Genomic DNA, 20,131 nt, shown 5'->3' on the forward strand with positions numbered 1-20,131 from the left:
GGTATAAACTTTATATCTAACTACGTCACGCAACTTGTGCGTCATGAATAATAAAAGATAATACATAAAAGAAACAATGTTACAGTTTTATTGGGAAAAATCTTTTCAACAAGATCAATTCAAAAAAATATTTCTCCAAATCTTTGAAAATTATGATTCAAAATATTTCAAAGTATTTTTAATATTGCAATAAATTAATAAATTATTGCAAAATATATAATTCATGAATAAAAAAATATTATTACAAATTTAATGAAATAATTATGTAATAATTTACTATAATTTGTGATTTTTTTCTTTCAAAATTATATAAAAATACATTTTTGATAAAATAAAATAAATATAAATTTTTTATCATAAATTAATAAATTAATAAAATATAAATTAATACCAGAGTTATAAATCTTAGTAATTTTTAATCTTTAATATCTTAATATTTAATAATTTTTAATCTTAAATAATTTTTAATCTTAAATCTTTAATAATTTTTTTTTATTTATTGCGATAAATCATAAGCATTTATTGTATATCATATAGCAAAATAAATAAGTGTTGAAAATTTTTATTATAAAATCTTTGCAAACAATTACATATAAATATTATAAAGTACTATAAAATATCATAAAATAATCATATTATAAATATTTTATTGTCTTTAATACAATAAATATAAACAATTATAATAACAAGAAAAAATTTTTTCTTTAAGGAATAATATTTTTTTATAATATCTTATAAAATTGCTGTTCATTAATTCTAATTCATTCATCACAGGAATAATATTTTTTTATAATATCTTATAAAATTGCTGTTCATTAATTCTAATTCATTACAATTTTTTATAATACTTAATTTTGAAATTTTCATAATTTATTAATTATCTACTTCATAACGGTAAAGTTAAAATATATAAGCAATAAATTCCTAGATTATTTTATTTCACTTATGAAAGTACAAAAATAAAATGATAATTATTATCATTCTAATAAAGATAATTTAAATAAAGAATTGTTATTTGTAATTTCAATTTAGCAACTTTTATATTACATAAAAAAATATGTTATTTTGAAAAACATTCTTCTTGGAAAAAGATTTATATCAATTAAAAGTTATATAATAGATAATGTTCATTATATCTGTCTAAACTTAAAAATAATTTAATAAATTGTATATTCAAAATATTTCAATAAAAGAGAATTTCCATTTTTTTTAATGAAATTATAACATTAATATTAACAAACATCCAAACTTCAAAAAACTGTTTGTTCTTTCTATTTCGGAAATAAGATCGGAGAGATAAAACATGAAAAGTATCTCCATTTTTCATTTTAAGTTATCGTTGCTAGAATTATACTTACATGAATGTGAATATTTTTCACCCTACTTTACAATTCTACAAAGTTCACGACGTAACATATGGTTGATATTAGCCAGTTTTATCGAATATTTTTTCAAAATAAAGAAATCAAAAAATTTCCATATTCGAAATTTACTATTATTTTGTTGAATTTTTTTTTGTCTTTTTTATATATTTATTGTGTTCGATTTTTTTTTATTTGATTGATCAAAAAGTATTATTTATTTTTTTCTGAGAAAAAAGAAATCTATTTTTTTATATTTATTATTATTTAAATCATTAAATTATAATAATATAATTAACTATAATATTAAACTTTAAACAATATTTTATTAAGTTAAATTTTTATTCAATGAAAATTGGAATTCTATGATGACCGTCAATATTCTATCCACGGCACGAAATATGTTAATATTGTTCAATCAGAAATTATATTCTTTAAAATATGACATTATAGAAATACAAATTTATTCGATATGATTATTAAGAAAATCATTGCGAAAATAATTTGATTCCAAGAACGAGGTCACGTTCATAAATAATACTTTTCTTATCTAAAAAAAAATATAGAAGACAATGTTAAGTTCTTGATACACAATTATACGATTCTTCATTTGCATTTGAATATTTAAATAGATCAGAATATTCGTTATAATAGTTATTATGCAGAATAATAAAATCTTAATTTGAAGAACAAAAAATCAGCATATATTTTAATAAAAAAATAAATATTCGTAATATACTAACATGAAAATATTCGATTTTTTTAACAACATGTGTGTATTGTCAAGATATTTAAAAATTATATAATCAGAAAAATATTAAAAAATTACAAATTATTACAAATCATTAAATATTTCAATTATTTTGAAAATTTAACATAAATAGCAAATTTTATAAAATTTTTATATATGTATATTTTATTAAAAAGAAAATAATTTTTATCATTTGTGATATTTTATACACACATTTTATATTATTATTCAAGTAGAAAAATTGATTAAATCAGGCTCTATCTATATAATTTTCGTTTTTAGATGCCAAATTCGAGATATTGTCGAGAATTAAAAATGGAAAGTTGTTCTAGACTTTTGCAAGTTAAACACGAAAACTTCATAGAATTCCTACCTGTTGCCTCATGCCGACGAATGCAGACTAATTAGAGGAAAAAAAAAATTTTTTTTTTAGCATTTAACTCATAATTTGGCACCTAAAATCCTGGCAATGTATAGGAAATAGAAGGATTTTATTTTCTAAAAATAGAAAATTTTCTACTATTTTTTTTAATATCACATTGATCATTAAATTTTTTTTAAATTAATCTTCACTTTATGATAAATGTAAATTTAATTTTTTTTAAAACTTGATCTCACAATATAAAATATAACATTTCTATTAGAAAACATATTTTATTGAATCTATGTAAAACAACAACAAATAAAATTATTATTTTAATTTTTTTAGATCATAATTATTTCGAAATTAAAAAAATATTTTTTTTACTTTTTTTAAAAATAAATTTTAAAGAAGATTTTAATTTTTTATTTTAAAATTTCACTTTGGAACATATGTTCTATATGAAATAATGGTAATTCTAAGAGGATTGTTCAGACAGTTTTATCAAATTATATACAGGAATCTTTTTATCGTGAAATTAATTTTCAGAAACTTGTTTGAAGTCACGATATAAATGATTAATATAGTAAATAAAAAATTAAAATTTCCACTTACTATATCATTAAAAATTAAATTCGTTACATTTTTATTCAAAAATTCTTTTTATTCAAGATGAATCTAGAAAAAATAGTATTTCAAAGGAAAAAATTTATTTATTTATGATAGTATAAAATCATTTTTTACATATATTGTTTTAAAATGTATTTTATGGACAGATATGGGAGTTGGAGTGATCAATAAAAATAAATAAAAAAAAAGAATATATTTTTAATTTATTATATAAAATTCAATCAAATATAGAAATATAGAAATATAATAATTTAATTATGCACAATATTTTATTAATATGTAACAGGAGAAAATAATTAAAATAGAAAGTCAAAATTTTATAATAAAAAATTTATCAAATATTATATTAAAAGATTAATGTAATATTTAAAAATAAAACAAATGAAGTTTTCAAAATAAAAGATTGCTATAAAATATATATGTATTATATTAAATATATTATAAAATATTTTATTACAAAAGAAAACAATAAAAACAACAAACTATTTAATACATATATAACTATTAAAACTATACAACTATACAAACTATTTAAAATTTTATAATGAAAAATTTCAAATATTTATGTATACCAAATGCAAATTAGAAACAAGAAAGATATTTTCTTAGAGGAATATACGATAAACGTGTATTAAACCTAAAAGAGGAAAGATATGACAAATGGAGGAAATTTGATGTTTATTTCACAAATTTGAACATAGCTAACAGATCAACAGCTCTCAATGCGCAATATCGTGCATACTTTTCCAATATTTTCCATGTTATTCCGTTCTTTGAAAAATCGATCTTGCATGAATAAATAGATATCTTCACTTGCATGATATATTAAAAGGAAAGAAAATAATTCTAATATTTAAAGATTCTAAATATTTAAAGATTTAACGATTAAATACATATTTTCATAATATTAACATTACTTTATTATTAATTCTTTATTAAAATTTGTTGAGAAATATTAAATATTTTATAATCGGATGAATAATAGTTTAATTAAATTGTTTAATTATTTATAAAAAAGAAGCAAATTTTAGAAGAGAAGAAAGCTAAACTTATTATCATAATTTAGATTATTTTATATTAATTGTATTCTAATTTTTAATTTTTTAACAATAATGAAATATTTTTGATAATTAATTTTAAATCATGCTCAAGATATTAATCGTTAAAAAAATGCAATTTATGTATGTATAATTTTTTTCATTTCTTAAGTCTCATAATACTTTAATTATTATACCTTTTTTTTTAATATCATGCACATTTTTTTACATTTATATGTTTCACTTATACAAATAGTCTATTTTGCAAATTTGAAAATACATTTTCTTTTCAAAAATACAAAATAGAAAAAGATATCTACACATTAGAGATACAAGACAATTACATAAAAAAGTATTGTTTATGAGAAGAAATGAAGAATGAGATTCTTTTCATTCAATTTCAGAGTTGTTTATGAACGGAAATTGAGTGGAAAAAGTTAAATCACCTCTGTGGACAGCGTTGAATATCATATATCTATTGTCCTTTCTTTCTATAATATATTAAAATATCAGAACAATAAGTAAAATATATCAATCCTTGTCATTTTGTTGTTAATTTTTGCATGAAATAAAGAATTATTTCGTTCAATATTATTTTTGAGACATATATATAATTTCGTATTAAACTCAAATGAGCTATTTTTAATTGTACATTATAGTAATTTTATAGATTAATTTGATAAATTAAATAATATTAATATAATTATATACAGTAATATATAGTAATAGATAAATAAAAAAATTTTATTTTTAAATTTGATATATAATTATGAAGTTACTAAACCAAATGTTAAATCAATAATTATTTAAAAGTTTACTAAATAATTTTTTATTGAAATTAATTTATTCCATAATGAAATAAGTAATCTTATCACAATCTTTGTGAGGAGATTTATATTTTTGAAAAAAATATTTATTCAAGTATAGAATGTTAATTAACATCTGCAGTAACAAAAATCGAAGGAAATTACAGATATAAGATTTTTACATAATAAATACATAAAATATAAAATGCAGAAAATAAAATTCTGTAAAATGATGAAAAATGCAAATGAAATTTTAAATATAATATCAAATGCAAAAAAATTGTATAAAATCATTATCATATATCATATATAATTATATATGATTTGTATATAAAAATTGTATTAGGCAAAATAATTTTTATAAAATAAATTTTTTCGTACAAATATTTATTAATTTTTATCGGTTGAAAATAAATTTATATTCACGCAACAATGAAAAATTACATGGAAAAAAAAATTTGCCAAATTTATTTTTTACTGCATAACATCTTTTTCTTTATTCATATTTATACAAATTGTTTTATTTCATCTTTAATAATTTATTTTATATAAAAGAAAAGAAAAAAATTCATTTTTATTTTTTCAGAATAACATTTTGAAAAAAACACGGTACAAAAGCTCTGAGTATTCGGTATACCAGAGAATGTAATAAAAGAAGTAATGTAGTTGTTATTCAGAACAAATGAAAAACATCAAATTTACGACGTGGAGCCTTATATCGTAAGCTAAAAAAAGCAGCCAAGTAATTTTATTGATCGACTTGTGGATTCTGAAATACTGACCGTTAAATTGTTATAAAATCCTATTTATATTTTTATGAGGAATACTTGGTCTTGTGACGTGAAATGTAAACGTTGATATATTTCTAATTTGACCTTATGTTTCAAGATGTTGCAAATTAATTGCAACATGATTTGGAAAATAGCTTAAAAATTATAACTTTGAAGAAGAAATTTGTATGATATAATAATTAATTGTAATCATATAACAATTTATATTTTACAATAGATATGAGCAGAAAAAAGATACATACCAAAATTGTTAATAAATAAATTCAAAAATGTATGTTATAAAGAAAATCTTTTTATTTTTTCATTACTTTAATTTTTTTTTTTAGTTAATTCAAAAAAATTAAAGAATTTTTAAATTATAACTAGAGAAATATAAATTTTATATTGAAATTGTATGTTTTAAAAACAGATTTTATAAAAAAAAATTATTTTATTCTACATTTTTCATATATACATCATGTAAATATATACATGTATGCAATATTGCATTATTTTTTATTTTATTATTAAACGTCAAGTGTGGACATATTTTTTTTATCTTTATAACTATCATTTTCTGGATCATCTACCTGTAAGAAAAAAAAAGAAAAACGATAAATTAAAACTTAAGAAAAAAAGAATACATTCCTTATTCCTTTTTGATGAGAATTCAATTAAAATAAATTCTACAGAATTATGAAGTATTTTTATAAGAAAATTATTTAATGATATTAAATAGTATTTAATATTTATACTTGAATTTAATTTATTTTAATTTAAAGTTGAAAATGATTATATTCTATTTTTATGTTTTTTTATATATTTATATTTATATATTTTTATTTACTTTTTATTTCTTATTTTTTAAATATTGAAAATAGAATTTTTTATATTAATATATTCATAAGATATTTTTGGAGTTGATTCTAAAATCTAAAACAAAAATTCTTTAAATAAAATGTCGATATTATTTATTAAATTATAAACAATTTATTTCCATTTCATTTTATTTAATGTAAGTTTCAATTTTAAGTTTAAAAATTTATTTATTTTATTCGAATTATTATTTTCTTATATTTAAACAAATTACTCAATTGTACGATTTATTAATTTATATTTAAAATCTTTAAATCTTAAAAAAGAAAATATTACTTGCCAAATCCTGTATTACTAGAAAAAATAAAAATAGAATTATACTTATTTTTACATGTTATTCATCTATTTCAAAAATCTACTTTCTTTAACTCTCAGATTTGTATAAATTATAAAATTATTTAATTTTTTCATGTGTATTATAATCTTTTATACTAGCGCGGACTATTCTTTCTCTTTTTCGAATAAAATAAAAATTGAACGTGTCACTGAATACTTTCACCGATATTCAACCTTTTGGTACAATGAAACCACATCCACCATATCATTCCTAGGTACCGTATAAAAGCAGGCTAACCTCGACTAGGACAGAAATCGATTTTCAGAGTTCCTATTACAATAAGTTCTATCATAATACATATTAAACTTCTTCAATTATATGATTAATTGCATTGTGATTAAAATTATACGCGAAAAACTGAAATTTTATATTTGCATATGCCACATATATGCCACAGTTTTAATGTTATAAATTATGATTGAAAATTGATTGAAGATGTTTTAATATTGAATATTGAAAAATTAATGAAATGAAAATGAAAATGAAATTTTTTCTTAAAAAATTTTTAGGTATGAACTAAAGATATCTTAATTTAATACAAACAACTTAATTTTATAAATATTATTTACTATATGATATATGTGTGTTAGAAAAGTTATATTAGATTTAGTAGAAATAAATAGTCTGTTTTTTTAGTTATAAAAATTCTGAAAGTTTATATAATAAAAAGGAATCTATCTTTATAAAAATTTTGTAATATTTATTAAAGTGAGTATGGATTATGTTAAACAATTTCAGAACAATGATATTTATGTTATTGCAAATTGAAACTTAATACTTAAAAATAATGTATTAAGTTTAATAATGTATAAATGCTCAGCTTTTACTATAAATCAATTTCAAATAAAACATATTTCAAAGTTCAAGATTAACTCAAAAATGAATTATTAATCTTAAAAAAAATATTATTAAATAGTCATAATAATAAAATAAGAAAAAAGAAAAGAAATAAAATGTATACATACTTGTGGAATAAGATGAAATTGTAGGTTGGCAAGATAATCCTGACTTTGTTTCTGCGAAGATGGAATGGACGGTGGTTGTGACGAAGTTTCGTTTCCTGAATTGTTTCTTAATTTCAGAAACAATGAAGTCACCAAAATAAATGGCAGTGACAATATTGGCAATTTCAACTGCACAAAAAATTATTTGATTATTCACTATGGTCCTTTTTTCACAGAACAATTACTTTAAAATATATATGACAACAATGAATGTAAAAATTATGTTTTTAATGTTAAATTTATCAAAAGTAAAATAATAAAATAAATTTAATTACATTTTTAAAAAGGAACAATATAGAATATTGTAGTATCACAGTGTAGATGATTGCTACAATCGTGGCTGCAACCATTTGTCCATTAAATGTATAGAAGAATCCACCTAATGATATTCCTGTCAATAAAGTGTTGAAACCCCAAAAACCGATGTATATTTCATTAATCGGTGCTCCAAGTATTAAAGCTGAAAGAAAAAAAGAAAAAACATATATATATGTATTAGAGGGAAAAAATTCTTCTTTTATCATTCATTTTGTTATTCTAACAAATAAACAAAAAAAGTTGAAAATCTGAATTTGATTTGAAAAGTTTTTATGAAATCATTGTAAAAAAAACTTGAAAATTATTATTTTCATTGATTTTATTTTTTCTGATTATAACTTAATTTTTGTTTAAAACAAATAATGTTTTTTACTAATTATAAAAATAATTTTGTAAACATCATTATATATTCATTTTATTATAATACAATAAAAATAATAAAAATATTTTTATTATAATACAATAAAAATAAGGAATAAAAAGTCAAAAAATATTTTGTTTAAAAAAAAAACAAAAACTTGAAATTTTTAAATTTTCGCACTGTAAATAATTTTTAGAGAAACTATCATTTGCATACAAAATTTGAGAAATTAAAGGTAAATTTTTTATATTATTAAAAAATAACCATATATTTTTTATTTTTTTTGTTCTATCCTAATGTATATAGCTTGAATATTATTTATTCGATAAAGTAAATATCTGTAAAAATAATATAATACCCATCAATGAACCGATAAATGCCCCCAAAAAAGCAAAACTAGCTGCCTTTGGCGAGAAAAGTAGAATAGCCAAATAAACGACGCAACCTGTAATAGCATTTTCTACTGCTACTATTTGCGACGCTGATACTATAACGCCATGAAAAATCTGAAAAATATATATAATATATGCATCAAATTAGCTAAAAATTCAAAAATATTTCATAATTAATAAATATTAATAAAGCAGTATTAAGTATTCCAAATTAAATTTAAATTTAAACTGATTGACTTAACTGTATGTTTAAAAGATAAAAAACGCAAGATTTTAAAAAAAATTTGTATGATTGAAAATGTAGTAGAAAAAAACATGGCAGATTAATTTTTTTATTTTGATATTGCTTAATACGTAAATTTCCAAATTATGAATCCCTCAAAATTATAAAAAAATAATTTTTAATGTTCTTTCACAATTGCTTTTATGTGCAATTATTTATTTTTATAGAAAATTTTATAATTAAAATTTCCAGGATTTGTTATTCCAATATTGTATAAGAATTTTATATTTAACAATTTTTTAATCATTTTTTTTTTTTTTTTAAGAAATCAAAAATCGTTTTTTTCTATTGCAAACACTTTAGTTATGCTTCAGTATTTTTAAACAAAATGATATCGTCACAATGGAAACAAAAAAAGAAACCAAAAGAAAAAAAAAATGTAAAAAAAGAACAATGCGAAATATCGTCAAAGATTTCGACAGGAAATATTCGAAAATCTGGAATACTTTTACACACGTACCGTGTGTATGTGTGTGTATGTGTGTGTGCGTGTATGTGATGCATGATTGAATTGTGAAAAGTGGAGCACATACAAACTTTACCATTCCCCAGTCAACGTGCACCCCTGTCGCATTTTCTCCGATGAAACTGACATTGCTTGTCGTCGCATCACTTGTTGCATTGTCCTAGAAACAATGAGAATGTACCGTATAAACAACTGATCATGTATGTGTGCGTGCGTTTGCGTGAATGCAATACATGTAGGCCGTGTACGTACACGATTCACGATATCTTTGTCTCGAGTGCACATAACAACCCGTGCTCAAAACTAGGCTAGTTCGTCCATTGATATCCACGACCGAGAGAAAATTCGATGTAAAATTATTCTTTTGTACGAAAATTTGGCAAAAATTTCATTCTTGGATCTAATTTATTTAATCCAGTGCCATTATAAAAATTATACGATTATTTCTTAATAGAAAAAATTTATTTTTGTATGTTTCAGATTTTTGTAAGCAAAATTTTTCATTTCTATAAAATTAATTTTTGAGATGATTTTAAAATTTTAATTTTTTCTTTTTTTTTTAATATTTTTATTTTTTTATTGCATTATTTTTATTTTTATTTTTTTCCTTCTCTTATATTATAAATTTATTTTTGTTCTAAAATAAATGTGTAAAGTGATGTTGATGTTCATGATATTGAAAATTATTTTTATATAATTTTTATATAATAAGAAGCGTTATTTATTGAAAATAAAAATTAAATTACAGAAAATAAATTTATAAAGTCAATGAAAATACAAATTTTTAAGTAATTTATGGAATATTTAAAAATTTGTTGATCAATTCAGACTTTAATCAAAGCAATTTTGATTTAGTATCAAAATTTATGAAAAAGGATTGATGTAAAAAAAAAATTAATGATAATCTATTAAGAATTCTATTTATTTCTCTTTTTCAATTAATTTTTTATATATATTTATGATTTTTAATGTCTTATTAGAACTCTTATTTATTTAAATGATTGATTGAATTTATAATTTTTAAAAGAAATTGATTTTTTCAGAAATTGTAATATTTCTAGTTTTTTAAAAGGAAAAATCACCATTAGACTATGATCTATATAGCAGTTAATGTAGGATGATATATGATAATTTTTATGTAGCATACATAAATTAAAATTTACATAATGAAGTCATTTATCTTCTGGAAATGCAAGAGAGTTAATTTTGTGTGACCTATTCTTGAAATTATGATTCTTGTTGACATAAAGTTTATATTAACTTCAAAACTAAAAAATATTTTTATTTAGAAATTTTTGATACCTTATTCTGCAATAAAAATTATTATATACACATATATCATAATCTATTTTTTATATATATTTAGACCCAATAAAAATATCACAAAAATTTTTGTTAAAATTAGCATTTGAAAAATATAATATTATATATATAAATCGTAAAAATTGTTCAATGTTGTAATTTTTAAAATTTAAGACATGTTCTTTTTCCATTTTTAAAAAATTTATCGAGAGAAAAATCGAAAAATTTTCTCAATGATAATATTTTAAGAAGTATTACTGAAATAAATCCATTTAACAAAAGAAAATAAAGTATCAAATAAGATTAGCTCTAACAGAAAAAGTAAAGAAAATAAAGAAATGGATTTTAGATGAATTAAACAGAAGTTTAAACAATTGTTATCTTATTTTTTCAAACAAGAGAATTAATGTTTAAAATTTGTTTATTTATAATGAAAAATAAAATTCTTGTACAATAATGAAAAATATTGAAGATGATGATGTGATAAAGATATCTGTGCATAATTAAATAAAAAAGCTTATATGATTTATTAATATCTATTTTAATTATCTACATTGAAAAATATTTCTTCTTCAATAAATATGTATATATATGTGTGATTATAGAAAAATATTTTTAAATATTTTAGTGAAATATTTCTTTTGTCATAATCCATGTTTCATTTCTATAAATTTTTGTAATTATAATAAAAATTATACTAAATGGACTAATTAATTATTATATAAAAATTATATAATTATATAATTATATTATTATATTATATAATATAATTATATAATATAATAATATAATATAAATATAATAGCAGTTCTAGTATATAAATATTCATAGATTGTATATTAATTGATAACATAATCATATATTACTTGATATTATCTTGTTATTAAATTAGTAAAAAATAGATTTATAGTATCCATTCATACATCAAATAAACTTTATTATCATTCAATCATTTTTCTATTACTCATTTGATTCTATTTTCATTTTTTTTTTTTAATATTACACGTTTTTCAATGTTTGATAAACTTTTTAGAATTTATATTTTTGCAATATTCATTTTCTGCTGAAAAAATGTTGTACAAGTATACGAAATTTTAAAAAAAATTTAAAATGACGATTTATCAATCGATTATTATTCAAATTTTTAAACAATTTATAATTTGAAAGAGATTTCAAGATTCAAATTTTTGATATTTTTGTGATTTTTGAAATTCTCGAAAACTTAAAGAATAATTTATATAAATAATTTATATAAAAGAATGTTGTAACAATATAATTTTTTATTTAACTTAAATAATTCATTATAATAGTTTGGATGAAAAAGAAACAAAATACAAAAATTTAAGTTTGTATAAACTGAGTTTGAATTTTTTCAAAAAATTATAAAATTTCTTAAAATTTCAATACTTGATACCTAATCCTTAGAAGAAGAAAAAGGAAAAAAAATAAGTATTCTAAATTTCGAAATTTTCATAATTCTAAAAATTAAATTCTATCTTTATTAAAATTTCTTTAGAATAATAAAAGAAATAATTTCTCAATATCATTTCAATTTCAAAAACAATTTCAAGATCAATCTAACAACGATTTCTCATTCCGAGAATAATTTTCTCTTTTTTTTTTTTCAATTTACAATTTAAAGCAAATTTATTTGAAAAAGATTTAATTCTAAAATTTCGTTAAAATAATCAGAAGAAAGAAAAAAGAAACAAATCTACGATTTAAATTCAAATTTATGAATCCATCCAGCACGATTCCCATTTCGTTTAGGAAACAAACAATGATGATAGGCAAGAAGTTTGTATTGATCGTGTGCGTGCAACACCGCGACAACCAGAGTGGAAAAGGCTTTTAAGCTCCGCGGCTTAAGTTGGATGATACACACGCTACAACTAAACACGAAATTATCGTTTTCATCTGTCTTCTGCTGGTCATGTGAGCTAATGTCACGAATGTTGCTTCCTGGTATTTCGTGATGATGCGAGTGATATAAAAGATGGCTGTGCTTGCTCTATGAAACGTTAATCAAAAATGTCATCAAATATTCAACGTTACAGTTACACCGAGAGATGCACGTAACGAATATTTCTAAAAATATCTAAGTAAACGTAAAAAAAAAAAAAATGTGTTAAGAGGAAGAACTGAAGTAGATTCCATAGTATTACTTTTTTTCTTGTTATTATTTTTTTTTTTTTAATATATTGCAGAATATGTTGCAAAAGTCGCAAAAAGAGTTTCACATTGTTATTTTTGTTTTTCAATTGGATCGTTGATGAATCAAATGAAATTTCAATTTTATATAATTTTATTGTTACTTTCATTTTTTCAGCTTTAAAGATATTTTAAAAATTTAATTTTATGAATGTGTTATATGAATATGTAGATAAAATATTTCAAAATTTTATATGATAAAAACAAAAATAATAGATAAATATATTTAATTATGAAATTAAATTGAAAAAAGAAATATGAATAAACATATTTATTTAATACTAGAGCTATCAATCTATAATTTAAAAATATTAGAAATGATTAAAAATAAAATATAATGTTAAGATAATTAGATATATACAATTAATAATAAGCAATTGAAAAATTTGTGTTAGATAAAGCGAAACAGAGTTATAAAAATATTGTTCTGTCTTTATTTCATTTAACTTCAATTGTTTCTAATTTAATAAGAATCGATTTTCTAAGAGAAATAAATATTTTAATTTTGCTAAAAGCATTTGTATATACACATCTTTAATAATTAACAAGATAAAGGCAATTTGGTTTGGTTCACTAATACTAGTCTTGAAGTCGATTCAAAAAGAAAGATTTTATTTCTTGGTAAATCTTTATTCGAACAAATATTTGTAGCCATTTTGTTCTTAAATAATGATTTTCTTCCTTTTAAAATGATCACAATATATTTTTTATTATGTTTTTGGCTACATTTCAAGTGTAAAGTACGTAAGTTTCGAACATTCTTTTATTGCTTCTTGGCTAAATTTCAGATTAAGAATTTGAAATATTCTCTCGCCATTTTTGGTTTTATGTTTTATTATTTTTTATTTATCAACATTCTTAATTGATTTTGAATAATATTAATATATTAATAGCAATTTCTATACAAAAATACACAAACTATATTTAATAATAAATATACTCCTACATAAAAAACTTATATAACGAATTCAAAAAACTCGACATATTTTTGTATTATTAAATTAATTATTTCATATACAATGAAATTTCATTCATTCAAATGTTGTTTATTGAAAATTTTAGTTTCTACACAAATCGATTTGTATTTCTATCAATTGAATCTCTTTGTCTATTTATTTGAACGAAAAATCATAGGCAGCAAACTTGTATTGTATGTTCTATTCTATAAAATTCAATTCCGTTCATGCTCTGACGAATTTAGACAAATGAAGTTTTATTGTATTATTCAATCCGACCATATATATTTATACGTATATTTATAATTAATAATATTTATAATTATCATGTAAAAAAGATAGAAAAGTTTAAAAAATGAAAAAAAATGTATAAAATGTACATGATATACAAATATAGATAAAATATCAGAAAGAGAATATATATTATAATATTTAGTATGTTGAAACATGTATAAACTTTCATAATAACCTATAATCTGGATATATATATATATATTGCTTAAGAAATAATTACGATTAAAGTAATCAAAATAATAATTTTAATTTAAGATATAAGATATAATTGAAATATATTTCTATAAAATACAAAATTAATTTTTAGTAATTACAAAAACGAAAAATTTGTTCAAGAAATTTAATATTTTTAATGTTAATATCTTTACTAAATTTTTTTTATTCTAAGTTTTTATAATGCTATCAGTATTACAATATATATTCTTTTACTAATATATAAAATCCATAATTCCATCCAAATATTAATAAGTGAAACGTGAAATAAATGCCAGTCGATATCGTTCATATTTATAGAATAAATAAAACCAACTAATGGCGTTACAGAAAATGTTAGTTATTCTAATCCCGGATTGACATATTCGATTACTCATGATAGAAATAAATTTCTATTCGAAATAAAAATAATAAATAAAGAAAGTAAATAATTATTTCAAATAAAATGAAAAAATAAATTCATTGAAATAAAGATATTTACAAATAAGTCTTGAAAATTATTCTTTAAGGAAAAAATTACTTTCAAATAGATTAATTATTATTATTATATTTATTAATTTTTAAATATTAAAATCATAAAAAATGAAAAATAACGAATAATTAATTAAATTATTGATATATAATATCTACATATTAACTAGATCAGTATAATAACAAAATTAATTGAAATTAAAAATAATGAAACGAAATAAATTGGATAAAATGAATTTTATCAGTAATAAAAAATTTCAGATAATGTAAAATCTTTCCTGATGAAATAAGAAATAAGAATTATTATTTCCATATTAAAAATTATGATTTCCATCGATTTTCAATTATAAAAAAAAAAGAGAAAGAGAGAGAGAAGTACATAAAGAAACTCTATAAAAAAGGTAAACAAGATGTTCATGGTCTTAAGTAAAATATTTTTTAGCATTTTTTCATTTTTATAAAAATTTGAAGTTCTATGCATCTTTTATCTCTTTATAATAAAGTTACAAAACTCATATACGAACTTTGCAGGGATTTAAGTTAAGACAGTTTAATTTATTTTTCCTAAGAATGACGCTACAAACTTGTTGAAACTTCTTGAATATTTCAAATTTTTAGATAACAAATTTTAACTAAAAGTGACAACATAATATATTCTTGTAAATAATATTACAATTGAAGCCATTTTTATAAAAATTACTATACAAAATTCATGATTATATATTTACGTTTTAAATAAAAAAATAATATTTGAATAGAAAATTTGAAAAAGAAGCACTTTTATTGATGCTTTTAATAATTCAAAAAAAAATTTTTCCAAAAAAATTCGTTTCATTTATTCATTAATATTATGTCAGAAATGCAAATATGAAACTTTTTCAACTTTTTCTAATTTCTAATTTTACAATTAAATATTCAAAAGTATCTCGAGAAATTTATGGAAAATTCTAATTTGAATTTGAGAAATATTATATTAATACAAAATTAATTTAACAGTATCTCTATAGGATTTTAATTAAATTTTAATTAAATTAATCTATGCGGTATCTCAAACAAATATGTATCTATGTATAATATCACGCGTTCTTGTATAAATATGCAAAACGTATATATATTATTAACAAATGAAACGTGAAACAAATGATAATGTTATTTGGCATCATCTGCACATATAAAATAAGCGAAACATTGATGTCATCCGTAAATGTAGTAATCATTTATCATTGTAAATCCACCTTGTGCCTTTGTATAAGGCATAAACTAGATATGGATCGAAATTTGATTTTTAAATTTTATGAGATTTTGAAATTTTCAAAAATATTCTGAAACTGATCAAAAGAGAAAATACAAATTTTTGAATTCTGAAAATTTTCAAAAACTTTTCAAATTTATATATAAGCCAATAAGTTTGTTTGATTTGTAAAAAAAAAAAAAAATTAAATTTTTATCTCTCCTCCGTGTTTGTTTATTGAATTAACGAATTGATGAAATCAATATCGATTAAAATAAATCTAGACATTAATTAAATCTAAACTAAATCTCAACACAAACTTAATTATCTATATCAATTTATTTATCTCGATTTAACGAGTTAAAAATATTAATAAATATCGAGATTCGAAATGTGTTATCGAATGATATCTTTACTAAGGCAAATAAGACGAAATAAAAAAAAAATATATATATCCTGAATTGAGAAATAATTCAGTTTTCATACCATGTACATATCATAAAATCTAACAGATACAAGAATAATATTGGATTTAACAAAATTAATCTTTAGATTATGTGAAATGAAATTGAGTTAAGCTTGTGTCTTTTATGGGCTTTAAACTCATTATCGCAAAACAACAACATATTTTAGAAATATAATTTTTATCGTTATATATCATATACTTATATAATGAAGATAATATCAATATAATATTTTTCCATGATTAAAATATTTCAAGAGTAATATTATTTCAATGAAATTAATCTCAAAGTCATGTGAACTGTGTCCCTTATGATATACGAATACGAATAGAAAAAATTTATATAACTCTATTGAAAAAACATTTAAATGATTCGTTATTAAAGAACAAGCATTCTAAAAATAATTGTTTTTATTATGAGCGTAACGAAGATAATCCATAAAATCTATTCTTTTCGCGAAATTAATCTTAAGATCGATAAAAATCAGTGTAAATATTATATATATATAATAAAAAAAAGAAAATAGTATGATTTCATTCAATTAAAATATATATTAGGGTAACCTTGGATTTTCAAAATGTCCGTTATCGTTATGCTTTGTGCATACAATACAGATAAATCTTAAAGTTAATAACTCTTTTTACTACATTGCAAACTGTTGAAAACCATTGTGGACACATTGTATATCGTGCATCCACGATAAATAATAATTTTATCACTTCTTATATGCATGCGAATTTGCAGTAAATAACGTTCATGGTTATATCTAGTTAATTCATGTTGCGTACAATACGCAATACTAATACGCATACTGGAATGTTTCGCTTAATGATAGGCGTGCAATTAATTTTTGACCGGAAATGTAATTAATATTGTGAAAGAACGTGCGAATGGAATTCTTCAAAAATATAAAAATTGCATGATTTAAGCACGTGCTTAAAGAATTGATACAATAGCAAAGCTGAATGCTCAAAACAAATTCTATTACCATTCTCATAAGTTGCAGTTTCTCTGCCGTATCAAACCCATTGTGTTTGGCATAAAGGACCAGCAGCAATGCAAATTCAGCCAGATTAAACGGCCATGCCATAGCTGGTATTTTATTGTCTCTCATGGATCGGGTCATGTAAACACTGTGAACATTGATCGTTAACTGTAATAAAATTTAGGAAACAAACTTCTATGATTATCTTAAGTTTCTTTTAGTCATTTGATTTTATTGTAAAATATTAAATTTTATCCAGTAATAAAAGAAATGTAATTTCAATATTTGATATTTAGTGTAATAAAATATTTAAATTCAATAAAATTTGATTATTTAAAATTTTTTTCAATTAAAAAAAAATTAAACTTGAACTGAAATAAAGAGAAAAGAATTTAATTTTTATTTTAATAAAGAAGGATAATAATTTTTAATAATAATATAAATTTATGTATTGACAAATATTACTTTAAGCAAATTTGAAATCTGAAAACTGTATATATACAATAATAAAAGTGTATATAAAAATAAAATATTCTTAATATAATAAATATAATAAAGATACAATAAAAAATATATTTTTTTATTTATGCAAATAAATTATAGAAATTTGTTTCATCATCACTTATTAATATTTATAAGAATATTATCAAGCAAGTATATTATACATACATATTTGTATACTTGCTCTTATATTTGCTACAATTTTATTGTATGATAAATTTTTGCTTATTAATGAAAATTTCTTATTATTTATTATTCAACTTGAAACTTGCCTGAATATTGTCCCCAGAAGTATCAATAGTATACATAAACTGTCAAATGGTCCATAGATTCTGGGTATCAAAGCATACGATACAGCTCCCACTAATAGTGGATTGAACACGGTCAACCCATTTGCAATATGTTCTTGTGGATCTTGCAACAGCTGCGAATGAAATATTCTTTCCAGAATGTAAATGTGCAAATTCATATGACATGAATGAAAAAAACTTGGTAAAATGTACCACTATGCGATCGAATTAATTCTTGCAAAAAATTCCGCATTGCAGTCATTTTGCCTGATTCTTATGACACGATGATATTATTAACGAAAAAAGCAAATAATAAAAAATAAAAAAATGATTATATTCCTATGTCATATAATACCAATTATACGAGCAATGTCTATTCATTTTTAATTTATATAGTTATATTTCTTTTCATTAATATGCAGAAAATAAATAATTTTTATTTTCAAGAAAAAATATAAAATTTGATATAATTATACGCACCATGGATAATAGAAGACCTAAAAATCCGGTGCTGGCTGCGAATAATAATGTACCTGGTGAAGTAGCTCCTAAAGAAATTATTATCAATAGACCACTAATTGGATTATTCGAAAACACGACCTGTAAATTTACGGCGATTAAATTTGTACGAATTTGAATCTTTTAACCGATTTCAATAGATATGTGAATGTTTTTTAAATGATTTTTATATTTATATAAAATTATATTTATATAAAAATTAAAAAATATATGATATATAAATAATTATTTATGTATTGTGTACTTTTATTTCTAAATTTTCTTATAATTTTTTTTTATAAATTATTACATATTAAATATATATATATATTTTAAATAAATCTTAAATTTAAATTTAAATAACATACTTGACCAAAACCTCGCAGTAAAAAGTCAAATAAGCGTACCACGCTCCAGAGGTAACTTTTTTTTTCTGACAAATATTCTTGCAAAATGCTAAAGTTTCCAATAAAAACTGGCCACGAATAATCCTGTATTTAAATTATATTTATAAACATAATACAATGATACGGTATAAAAAATAATTTAAAAATGTATAATAAAGAATAATTTGCAAAAAAAAATACATAATTAATTCTTTGTAATAATAAAAAAAAAACGATAATTGATTCTTTATGAATTGCAAATAATATACACTATTTTTTTTCTCTCTTTTACATCTTTTAATTCAATACTCACATGACGAGGTGATTCTTTTAATTGTTCATTCACAGTCATCCTGTGATAGAATCGCGCTAAACACTACAAATTCATCTCAAAAGTAAATTCTTTTAACCACGCTATACAAATTCCCCCACCATATGTAAAGTAAGGTAATGATAAAGAGCTATGTGTTATTGTGAGTTGTGTTTTAATGAAGCTAATTACAAATGTTAAAATGTTAAAATATTTCTTTTGAAAGTTGTGTTGATAATCTGTTTTAAATTTCTAAAATAAAATTT

At 20.3% G+C, this 20,131-nt stretch overlaps 1 protein-coding gene across 2 annotated transcripts; it reads right to left on the minus strand.

Annotated features, from left to right (window-relative positions):
- Window positions 1–6,170: 6,170 nt before the first annotated feature.
- Window positions 6,171–19,929, minus strand: LOC122715649 (urea transporter 1-like). 2 transcript variants are annotated; one of them, XM_043937992.1, is made up of 10 exons: window positions 19,869–19,929; window positions 19,538–19,660; window positions 19,152–19,271; window positions 18,654–18,805; window positions 17,884–18,028; window positions 9,830–9,913; window positions 8,971–9,118; window positions 8,209–8,393; window positions 7,895–8,062; window positions 6,171–6,306 (listed from the first exon to the last, which is right to left on the minus strand). In XM_043937992.1, the coding sequence occupies exons 1-10, from the start codon at window positions 19,905–19,907 to the stop codon at window positions 6,244–6,246; spliced, it is 1,227 nt and encodes a 408-aa protein (XP_043793927.1). In that variant the 5' UTR covers window positions 19,908–19,929; the 3' UTR covers window positions 6,171–6,243. The 2 variants fall into 2 exon arrangements, with proteins under 2 accessions (XP_043793927.1, XP_043793926.1); XM_043937991.1 differs by having other exon boundaries at window positions 9,821–9,913.
- Between the last annotated feature and the right edge of the window lie 202 nt (window positions 19,930–20,131).

The sequence above is a fragment of the Apis laboriosa genome, unplaced genomic scaffold (genome assembly GCF_014066325.1).
Source record: "Apis laboriosa isolate Shangri-la unplaced genomic scaffold, ASM1406632v1 scaffold39_cov144, whole genome shotgun sequence".
Classification (NCBI taxonomy): Eukaryota; Metazoa; Arthropoda; class Insecta; order Hymenoptera; family Apidae; genus Apis; species Apis laboriosa.

Excerpts from the sequence above, each read along its gene's own strand:
- LOC122715649 (XM_043937991.1), bottom strand. The coding sequence starts at position 19,907 with ATGACTGTGAATGAACAATTAAAAGAATCACCTCGTCAT. Across the intron at positions 18,806-19,151 it reads TAGGTCTTCTATTATCCATG|CTGTTGCAAGATCCACAAGA; the intron begins GTGCGTATAATT and ends TTTCATTCGCAG. Across the intron at positions 9,119-9,820 it reads ACTGGGGAATGGTAAAGTTT|ATTTTTCATGGCGTTATAGT; the intron begins GTATGTGCTCCA and ends TATATTTTTCAG.